The sequence below is a fragment of the Corapipo altera genome, unplaced genomic scaffold (assembly GCF_003945725.1).
Source record: "Corapipo altera isolate COAL_440 unplaced genomic scaffold, ASM394572v1 50, whole genome shotgun sequence".
Taxonomy (NCBI): Eukaryota; Metazoa; Chordata; class Aves; order Passeriformes; family Pipridae; genus Corapipo; species Corapipo altera.
The window spans coordinates 10,736,058-10,746,980 of NW_020884889.1; the positions used below are offsets into that span (position 1 = coordinate 10,736,058).

At 37.3% G+C, this 10,923-nt stretch overlaps 1 protein-coding gene across 4 annotated transcripts in view; it reads left to right on the forward strand.

The window, feature by feature from the left end:
- DMXL2 (Dmx like 2) overlaps window positions 1-10,353 on the forward strand; it is a 48,958-nt gene extending 38,605 nt beyond the window's left edge. For 2 of the 4 annotated variants that reach the window (XM_027644170.1, XM_027644171.1), the window contains exons 32-44: window positions 201-402; window positions 1,111-1,228; window positions 2,028-2,090; window positions 2,484-2,570; window positions 2,651-2,772; window positions 3,439-3,577; window positions 3,970-4,030; window positions 4,112-4,239; window positions 5,374-5,451; window positions 6,056-6,147; window positions 6,726-6,778; window positions 7,525-7,742; window positions 8,848-10,353. In XM_027644170.1, coding sequence (XP_027499971.1) covers window positions 201-402; window positions 1,111-1,228; window positions 2,028-2,090; window positions 2,484-2,570; window positions 2,651-2,772; window positions 3,439-3,577; window positions 3,970-4,030; window positions 4,112-4,239; window positions 5,374-5,451; window positions 6,056-6,147; window positions 6,726-6,778; window positions 7,525-7,742; window positions 8,848-9,057 — 1,571 coding nt within the window. In that variant the 3' untranslated portion in view covers window positions 9,058-10,353. The remainder of the gene's footprint in view (window positions 1-200; window positions 403-1,110; window positions 1,229-2,027; window positions 2,091-2,483; window positions 2,571-2,650; window positions 2,773-3,438; window positions 3,578-3,969; window positions 4,031-4,111; window positions 4,240-5,373; window positions 5,452-6,055; window positions 6,148-6,725; window positions 6,779-7,524; window positions 7,743-8,847) is intronic. The other 2 variants (XM_027644172.1, XM_027644173.1) reach the window with 1 other exon arrangement.
- The last annotated feature ends 570 nt before the right edge of the window (window positions 10,354-10,923 follow it).

Here is a 10,923-nt window from a genome sequence, read left to right on the forward strand (position 1 = left end):
CTCTCTGTAAGACTTTGCTTTTTAATTTTAATTTTAAATTTTAAATAACTAAATACCTTATTTTTTACAATAGCCAGCACATACATTTCCTTTCAGGTTTATTTTTTTGGATGGCTGTATTATTCAGGGGTTTTTATACACACCATAACTTAGATTATTTTTTGTCTCTTAAGCCTTAATTGAGTCATATTTCTGTTTAGATCTGCCTGTAACGTCACCACTGGGCATTGCTGTAATAAAAAATTTGGAACACTGGGAACAGATTCTTCAAGACAGAATGGACCAATTTGAAGGCCCACCACCAAACTACATCAATACTTACCCCAGTGACCTTGGTGTGGGTGCAGGACCAGCTATTCTCCGCAACAAAGCAATGATTGAACCTGAAAACACACCGTTCAAGTAAGTATTCTTTTCTTAGCAAAGACACCTTCTCTGATCACAGAAATTCTAAAGAGTATTTCCTACTAATGTTAAACATGTCAGCCAGGAGGGCCAACAGTGTCCTGGGGGACATCAGGCACAGCATCGCCAGGCGAGGGAGGGGATTGTCCCTCTCTGCACTGGGGTGGCCTCACCTGGAATATTATGGCAGTTTTGGGTATCACAGTGTAGAAAGGATATGAAGCTATTAGAGAGTGTCCAAAGGAGGCCAATGAGGATGCTGAAGGGCCTTTAGGGGAAGCTGTATGAGGAGCGGCTGAGGGCACTTAGTCTGTTCAGCCTGGAGAAGAGGAGACTGAGAGGAGACCTCATTGCAGTTACAACTTCCTTGTGAGGGGAAGGGCAGGCACTGATCTCTGCTCTGTGGGGACCAGAGACAGGACCCGAGGGAACAGCATGAAGCTGAGTCAGGGAAGGTTTAAGTTGGATATCAGGAAAAGTTTCTTCAGCCAGAGGGTTGTTTGGTACTGGAGCAGGCGCCCCAGGGCAGTGGTCATAGCACCAGACCTGTCTGAGTTCAAGAAGTGTGTGGACAATGCTCTCAGGCACACAGTGTGACTCTTGGGGCTGTCCTGTGCAGGGCCAGAAGTTAGACTTTGATGATCCTGATGGGTCCCTTCCAACTTAGCATATTCTCTGTTTCTTTCCTCCTTCTGTTTTATCCAGATCAAAGGATTACTCAGCTCTTCCAGCAAAAAGGCTCTGGCATTTTCTTGTGAAGCAAGAACTTCTTCAGGAGACTTTCATAAGATATATATTCACAAAGAAAAGAAAGCAGAGTGAGGTAAACAAAGGATGTAACTTTTTTTTAAAAGAAACTTCAATTATAACTGTTCCTCAGTCTCCCCAGTATTTATTTTGCTTTTTCTTTCCATTTTTCATTAACATTTTGGTTTCTTTCTTTCTTTTAAAAGTGTTTGGATTTTTTTTTCAAAATCAACGTGACTACCATGTTGTTGATTGGAATATCAACTGAACAGAATATATGTAGACAAGACATAGCTCACCTTTATGTATCTGAATACTGTCCTAATAAACAGAACATTTGTGATAATGGTAATAAGCAAAGAAATTTGAATATTCATGTAATATTTTTTTAGTGTGTCATACAGAAAAAGAAATTTAAATGCACTATTAGTTTGTGTATATGTATATATGCATGAGTAATATATACATATAAGAGTAATATTATATAGTAATATATAATATGGGGCTTTACAAATTGTACCAGTTACAGCTGCTGTAAGTTTTAACTGAAAACTTAAACCAACACATAACTATCATGGGAAATAAGTATATGATGTAGTATCTTTAAGAATTCCTGTAAGTATGGAGTTTGTGTGTGTATTACTCCTCCATTTATTTACTATATCATACATCTTGTGTTCATCTAGGAAGCATTACATTTTAAGTGAGTTTGTTTAGATTCCTGTCTTAGTTTCTGTGCCTTTTATAAAAAGTTAATACATTTGTCATCATTTACTGACAGAGTGGCCTTTAAAATCTAGTTTGGAATGTTTCATTCTTTTTTTATATTTGTTTGTGCATGTGTTTTGTGTTTGTGACTGTGTGATGTTATGTAGTCTGTAGAAGATCGTGTGGAGCAGGTCAAACAAAACTGCGTAGCAGAAGATCACAAAAACAAGGTAGTATCCCTTCTCCCAAACCTCTAGCACATTCTTAAAAGTTCTGTGGAACTGGCTTTCTTTCTCTAATGTGACTAACAGAAGCTGTATGTTCTGTGTAGTCTGTGTGGCAGGCTTTTAATCACTGAACTAACTTCAGATGTCCTGATAATTGGGATGAGTGAACACCTCGTAAATAGTGTTGCACACACAACTTCTGTTTCTTACGCTCAAACACAACTTTTGGCTTCTAGAACACCAAAGAGTATGAGAAGTCTAAAGTTTAGCTTCCGAAACAATGCTGAGGCCACTGAACTTTTCTTGCATGAATTTTGTACAGATTTTTGCACTCTGAATGTACTGCTACAAAATGGATTTTCATGCTAACTGAAGTTTTTTATAAATGTTTTGTAGGTTGAAGCAGATCTTGGCTACCCTGGAGGAAAAGCAAAAATCATTCACAAAGAATCAGATATGATAATGGCATTTGCAGTTAACAAGGTAAGCCTCAAATACTACAAGAAGTGTAATAAAAAGATCCTAATTATAGTTAGTATAAATTTTGTATTTGTGCTGCATAGGCAAACAGCAATGAAATTGTTTTGGCATCTACACATGATGTTCAAGAACTTGATATTTCAGCTCTACTGGCTGCTCAGTCGTTTATATGGATTGGGGAAGAATATGACAGAGAATCTAAAAGGTAGGATTGTTTCTTTGTGCTTATATTAATAAGAGCATTGGTTTACTGTGAGGCTGAATATATAATACCAGTGTAGGCACAAATGGAGCCTACCAAAAAAGTTATTTAGTAATTTCTTCTTCAGTAAGTTTCAGGTTGCTTTACAAATGGGTGAGGGAATGCAAGAGAATAATTAATGTCTTTAGGCATGTTTGCACTGCACAGTGAAGTCAAATTCCATGGTGCATAAGCTAATAAAGGAATACCTTAGAAACAGTGTAGTTCTCTTGCATCATTTCAGTGTGGAGGGTAGTTGTGGTAGCTGATGCTGGTTGTATAATACAACAGCCTGGATTGCTGTCTGCTCCATTACTGTGCTGAGATCTGTGAGCACTCCTCTGTACCACATTCCCTTGCACGCTGCACACACAGGTCAGGAATAGTACAACAATATTCTTCTCAAGAGAGCTTATATCCTTATATTAGAATCATCTCTTGAGATGAAAAATGGATAGCTTTGGAGTATTTGGAAGGAATTTGTACTATGTAAGTGGAGGAATTATCAATTTACAGTCTTATTATAATCATTTCCTCTACCCACTGCCCTTAGGCTCTTGACAAATAAGCAAAGAGCATGAGAAGCAGAGAAACATTTGTTTAAAGCAGAACACTGCTGTTCTTTCACAGTTCTGATGACATTGACTTCCGTGGTTCCACCACAACACTCACTCAGTCAACTGCCCCATCGTTTGGAGTGAGTCAGATACAACCATCTCCATCTATGCCATGGTTGGGCACTGGTCAAACCAGCACTGGAGCTGGTGTGGTAAGTACTTTTCTGTGCATGCAACTCAGGAGAGCATCACTTCTTTTGTGTGTTGTTTAGTAGAGAGACCTAGTGTGCATTGGTCATCTTACTGTTAATTTAATGTTGGCATAAAAGGCCAATGGTGACCAATAACTGGCCAAAAATAAAGCCAAACTAAGCATTTTCTTGTATACTGTGGCACAGAATTATTGTGATACAGAAAACAATGGTACAATCAGGCTTTTTTTCTTTCTTATGGGAGCTTTGATGTAGGACCATGCAAATAATGTTAGTTTAACAAACGTTTTTTAGCTGGGGGACACTCACCATGTAGTAGTATAAACAAAACTGAAGAGTGTGTTTGTGTCTTTTTTCAAAATTATTCTGATTTTTCTTTGTTTTATATTAAGCTTATTAAAAGAAATCTGAATAACGTCAAGAGAATGGCTTCACATCCAGTCCACCAGTATTGTAAGTGAATCATACTTACTAGTATGGAATAAAAAATTTTCTACAAAATACCGTGGTATTAGTGAACATCTTTCATCTTAGACCTTACAGGAGCACAGGACGGCAGTGTTCGAATGTTTGAATGGACAAGACCACAGCAGCTGGTTTGCTTCCGACAGGCTGGGAATGCCAGGGTCACGAGGATGTATTTCAATTCCCAGGGCAATAAGGTAAGTACAACATTTAGGGGTTTTGGGGGAATGTTGGGTTTTTATTCATAAGGAAACATTTGATTGTGCTGTGACCTCTAAATCAGTTGTAAATGGTGACGTGCAGAACTGTTATGGTGTCCTCCAATGAGGGCATGAGCAGTATCATTCATTTTGTCTGCATGTGCGAGCTTTGTAACAAACAGTGACTGACCCTTGTTCTCCTTTCTCTTCTGTCACTTCACACTGCTATCCCATATCCCATTTGCTGCATTTTCACACTTTTTATTCCCTCTGTTCTGAAATCTCTGTTCCCATGTGGTAACCTTTTTAAATTAAATATTTAAAAAAACTATTGGGCATCCTTATTTTATAGAAGCACACTTGTATCAGTAATAGAATTGTAGAATCATTAAGGTTGGAAAAGACCTCAAAGATTGTCAAGTTGCATAAAATGTAATTTAAACTGATTTTAAAATTCTGGTTTGATTGTGTTTTGAGATATTTCAGTCTTACCATCACATGGGAATCAATCTTAAGTCAGAAATTGAGATGTACTAGTTGTCGCCATGCTTCACAGAAAGGTCACTCAGGTGGGACTCATGAAACCCAACTAAAAGGAGAAAATATAAAAAATAATTCTAAATATTTCTAAAATTATTTTGCAAAATACAGAATATGCTGTGTGGGATATGCAGTATTAATATAACTCTGTCATTTTACCATTCATGATAGAACCCAGTCCTTCCACAATTGTCCTCATCATGCTTTTATGATGTTATGCATTTTCCTTTTTTAAGCATTTTCAAGTAGAGTCATGGAGTAATGATACCTGTGTAAGCCTTAGCATTTAACATTAGGATTTGAAAGATAAGCTTCCATGCTTACAAAGCCTCCATTTCCAGAAAGAGTTACATATGCAGGAGAGCATCAATCCTTAAATAATCATTAAACATTCAGCACTGAACTCACTTGGCTTCTACACTGTTTTTTGTATCTGACCATCACTGTTGTTGATATTCCATTTACAGGTGAAGGTTTGGTAGTTTAGGTGGGTTTTTTCCTGAAGTTGGCAGTTTGCTATTATTAATTATTATGAAGTAAACATCCAGTAACCAGTACATTATGATAATAAATGCAGTTCATTCCTTGCAGTGTGGTGTTGCTGATGGTGAAGGTTTTCTAAGTATTTGGCAAGTAAACCAAACCACCTCAAATCCTAAGCCCTATCTGGTAAGTAAACAGAATTAATTTTTTTCTTATTACAGAGGAAAGGGAAGTCTCTGAGACTTCAGGCAGGCTAAGAGTGTATATGACTTTACTGAGACATTTTTTATTTTGCTGCTTTTTACTTGGCATACTTTGTCAAAACAACTATAGAGTACCAGTAGTCCATCTCTGGAAAACTAATTGCACAATAACCGTAAGCTGCAGTGTAATTTACAAATACTACTTCAGCATTACCCTTGATTAAATTAAAAATCAGAGCTACAAGTAATGACTTTACAACCCCAAAACTTAGTGGAAATACACTCTTCAATTCTTTTCACTACTTCTTAACAGTCCATGAAAACCATGCTTAATTTGAAATTCAGGCTGTTGTCATACACTATATTGTGGATTTGCTAAAGGTCACTGATTTCAGTATCTTTTTATTTTATACTGGATTTTTAATTCATTGTTCCATTCTCTGAGGTTTCAAACTGTCAGTTTTGAGCTTTGTGTAAAAGACTGCTTGTGTTTTGCTGTCACTGACATCAGAGTCATAGTAGTAACTTTTGATGCAAACAACATCTGGTAAGATTGCACCTTTTTTGTTTGTTTTGTTTTTCAATAGAGTTGGCAGTGCCACAGTAAAACCACAAGTGACTTTGCATTTATAACCTCTTCAAGCCTAGTTGCTACATCGGGACAATCCAATGATAACAGGTGTGTTTAAAGAAACAATGAGAAATTTCACCAAAACTACCTCTTCATTAACGTGGTAGCTCTTGGGCATTAATGTGACTGACATTCTAAGGCTCAGTGTTCTAAGCTTTGTTACAGCTGGAACATGCCAGATGATTTCTTTGAACATCATTCTTTCAGTTACTTGCTTCCCAAATTTAATTTTTGTGAGGGGTGGTCAATAGTTAACCAGTTTTTTCAAGTTGTATTGCAAATGCGATGTGATGTGATGCCGTTGCTGGAGGGAGAAATATATTTAGCAAAGAGGACAATTCTTTTTGTCCAAAAAGAAAAACTTCTATAATGTCTTGGTACAACCTGGGGTTGGTACACAGCTTAAAGGCAGAACATACAGTTCCGCTAAAAAGCATAAAAGAGCAGAGAAAGGAATTAAAAGTTCTTAGTTCCTTGCATATGTTCTGCAATGACTGCAGAGTGTCAAGAGCTGCTTGTTCAGTTTTACCTTCTAGACTGACATAAAATGTGAACCCTTTCTGAGTCATGTCACCCCATGAATCACTTAGTAACAGACCATAATGACTTTCTTTTCTCCCCCTCAGAAATGTGTGCCTCTGGGACACTTTGGTTTCATCTGGTAACAGTCTTATACATGGTAAGTACTGCGGTGAAAATTAAACCTCTGCTTCTTACTGACTAAGGAAACACAGCTTGTGAATATATTTGATGCAAAGGAAAAAACCTTTCCTGGGGAACAGGTCTAAGTATGTATTGCATAGGGAATCATGAACCAGAACTGGTACTATGTGTTCTCTAGCATGATGTTAATCTCCTCTATATAGAAAAGTCATAGGTCATAGAACCATGCAAAGGTTTGGCTTGGAAAGGACCTTAAAAATCATCCCTTTCCAACCCCCCTGCCATGAGCAGGGACACTTTCCTCTAGACCAGGTTACTAAGCACCCAATCCATCCTGGCCTTGAACACTTCCAGAGATGGGAGAGGCCATAAGGTCATAAATAAAGCTCCTTTTATGACAGTATTAATAAAGTCTAAAATATCTCAGTACAGTCCTGAAAACAAAACCTGACAGCAGACTAATTAAGGTTGCATTATCAAACTCTTATGCTTTCACTTAAACTGGCACTTAATTAATACATCTCAAATTATAAATTCAGCTATGTATCTGTATTCTAAAATAAATTAAACTGCATATCGTATCTTCTTGTGCATTAGATCTAGATAGCTCTTATGTCAGCTGATAAGGCAGTACCTATATGAAGGAATGTATCTGTAAAAGTAAAAAACATTCAGATAATAATTTATAGAAGAAATACTTCTTAAGTTTGAAAGCTACTTACAGTTTCAAGTCTATTAAATTCTGACATCCTTCTTCTTCAGCCTTCACTTGTCATGACCATGGTGCCACAGTACTTCAGTATGCACCCAAGCATCAACTGCTAATTTCTGGAGGTAGGAAGGGATATATCTGCATCTTTGACATCAGGCAGAGGCAAATCCTTTTTACCTTCCAAGCCCACGAGTCAGCTGTTAAGGCCCTTGCCCTGGATCCTTCTGAGGACTATTTTGTCACAGGCTCAGCAGAAGGCAACATGAAGGTAAGGGATTGGAGAAGCTGAGTTCTATAGGAGAGGGTTGAGCTGAAGTAGTGTATTGTCATATGTTGATCAGCATGTTGCAGATAGCTAGATAAATGCAGTAACAAAACAAAAACAAACCCAAAAAACCCCAAACCTACACTTGATATACAAGATGCTTGCTTTACATTTATAATATAAGCTTAAATATACTAGCAGCCTTCTAAAGCAAGTAGGTTTTGTCCTCTTCTAAATATTAGTCTTTTTAAAGTTGTGAGACTGAATTTTAAGTGGATAAAGCAAAGTGCATCGTTCTGAAATCTTAGCTTTGTTTTTCCCTCTCTCTTAAAAATGTTCTGGTTTTGCCTTTGGACAATTCTTTGTAACACAGGGGGCGCTCAGCAGCTTCAACATTGTGTAAAGTTTCTGTAACACCAAGTTGTATTTTTTCTCTTGACGTCCCAGACAGCTACTAAGATGTCAGAGTAGTAAGAAACAAACATCAACATAAAAACAAAAAAAAACCAAACCAGAAACACAGTCTCTGTTTTAAAGGGCTCTTTTCATGAATACTAAAGGAAGGAAATACAAGAACATGATAAAGAGAAGGAGAAAAAGATTTCTTTCCTTTTAGCTGGGCTGCAAAGTGTTTAGTAGGTGCTTTCTGTGCCTCTGCACAGATTGTGGCCTGCCCTTGATGAGGGCTCCTGCTGCTTAGGACACAACACACAGCCGTGCTTCCTATGACTCTGCATGCTTAATAATTGTGAAGCTTACTCCCTGCAGCATTCCTTAGCAGGAAAGCACTTCCAGCAGCTGGAAAGCTGTCCATAGACATCTTGGATGAAAAGGCAACCTTATTTCTGCAGCTTTCATGGGGGGAAGCTGGGAGTAGGACTCTGATCAGGTGCCACAGGGTAGCTTCACCCTGCCCAGTGACCAGCTGGTCACTGCATCAAGAGCCTCCCAAGAGTCTTGGACTTGTTGTAATTGTTGCTACTAGACAACAATAAATATCCTTTATCTTTGCTGAATAGCGTTTAGAACAACCAGGAATCTGAAACATTAGGGGGGAAAAATACATATCCTTGAATTTTCATCTCCTTTTGTCATTCTTTTGATACAGGTGTGGAGACTGACTGGCTACAATTTAATTCACTCATTTAAAAATGAACATGCAAAGCAGTCCCTTTTCAGAAACATTGGTGCTGGTGTCACCCAGATTGAAACTGTGCAAGGCAACCGAATCTTCTCCTGTGGAGCAGATGGCACTCTGAAAATGAGGGTTCTTCCCAATGCTTTCAATGTACCTTCAGGCATTTTTGACATTCTGTAGCGTTATGTGAGCTAATCCTGGTTTTATATAATGTCCCTTTAAGTAGCTAAAAACACAGTGATATGCACTGTGGAAAGAAAACGTGTTTCCTTTCAAAGCAGTTACTACAGCATTAAGTATTGTGGGGGAAAAGATATTTAAAAACAAACAAACAAACAAAAACAAGAAAACCAACGCTTTTACAATGGGTATATTTTGAATATGCCCATAAGGATCCATGGGATGGAAATGCATGTACTATATTGTGAAAGCAAAGAATTCAACTCAGTACAGTTGGACAGAAAGGGGTTATAGTTCAGTAACCCACAAGCTGCATTTAGTAAGTGTCTTGCAAAGATTCTGACAGTTGTCAGTCACTTAACAAGCACTGTGGCTCTACAAGTCAGTGAGCATTTCTGACATGATTCTGATTACTTTTATTCCAGTTTTTCTCACTAATTGAAGCATGTGTACAACTTCTCATTGTAAAATAGTTTAGTTTTAATTAAGGGTACTCAGTGTATTTGATTTTCGCCAGAAAGTGTAATGGATGCAAATGCCGTGGAACATGTGCAATCAAGGACGTACTGTGAGAGATGTATCATTTTATGCTGAGATTTTTTTTTCCAGTTAGTATTATTGCACAGTTGATACTGTAACTTGCACATCAGCATATTTTTAAATGCGATGGTTTTTAATTTTGCACACTATTTTCCTTTCTTTCTGAGAGCTATGTTTTCTATTGGACACCTGCCTTTACTTTAGGAATGTATTGTAAGCACTAAATGTTTGCAGTGAAGACATCCATCATTCTAGTCAGCTTTTAGTTTTTAAAGTCATTTGTCCAGAAAATACTTCGTTAAATGAAGCTGTTAAGAGAATACCAGTGGAACATATAATGCCACATTTCAGATGAATGTCAGGCTTTATGTGGCCAGCTAGTAAATAGTGGATAAAACTGGTAATTAAATTATTACCAGAGTATATTGTATAAACTATGCAGAGTTCAATATTGTTTGCTTGTAATATAACTAGCTACTGTTGTCAGATGTATTTTTCTGTTGTAAACAAAACCCATGTTCTTCAATGACTGGAAAGGATGTCTGCGTATTTAAATGTTAGCAAACTGTCTTATTCCTCCAATGAAAATTTTGATGTCTGTGCTGTATTGTAAGATATTCTAGAATAAAAAGCACCTTTCTCCAAAGGTGATTTTAAATTGCAGCCTATGAAGTATGAGAATTATGAGAAGAAAGAAGAGTAAGTGTCATTGTTTAGTTTTGCCTTTGTAAGTTAAATAAATTACTTTTATTCCATTCCAGAACTCTTGCTTATATTTAAACAGATTTATCTAAATCTCCAGTAGATTGTCTGGATGCTGCCTAAGCTAGCTTTACCTTGACCTCAAACTGTACTGAGCTAAAAAATATTTTATTTTCAGCTGTTCTAGAAAAGCATAAAGTTAACGGGATTTAGTTCCATAGCTGCAAGAAGCACAGGCTAGTCCTGTCACTGAGAAAAGAGGCAGAATTTCCTGGCCTTCCTCCTCCAAGAGGTTGATCCAAGTGCTTCAACAATGTCATGCAGAACTTTACCATGTTTTAAGATAGGCACACTATCTAGAACTGTGTTTGCCCAAGTATATTGCTGACTTTTGGAGGAGGGGTTAGCCAAAAAAGCTTACTTTATTAGTACCACAACTCAGTTTTTAAAACACCACAAAGAAACATAAACATGAAAAAACTACCAAAAAACCCCACACCCACAGAAGTCAAAAGCAACCCATAGAACTGTAGCTCTGGAGTGTGAAGTGTCACATTCTTTATACAGGTATAAATAGAACTGTTAATCTATGAGGTTTTGTGCATATACTAGTTCAAAGTATTA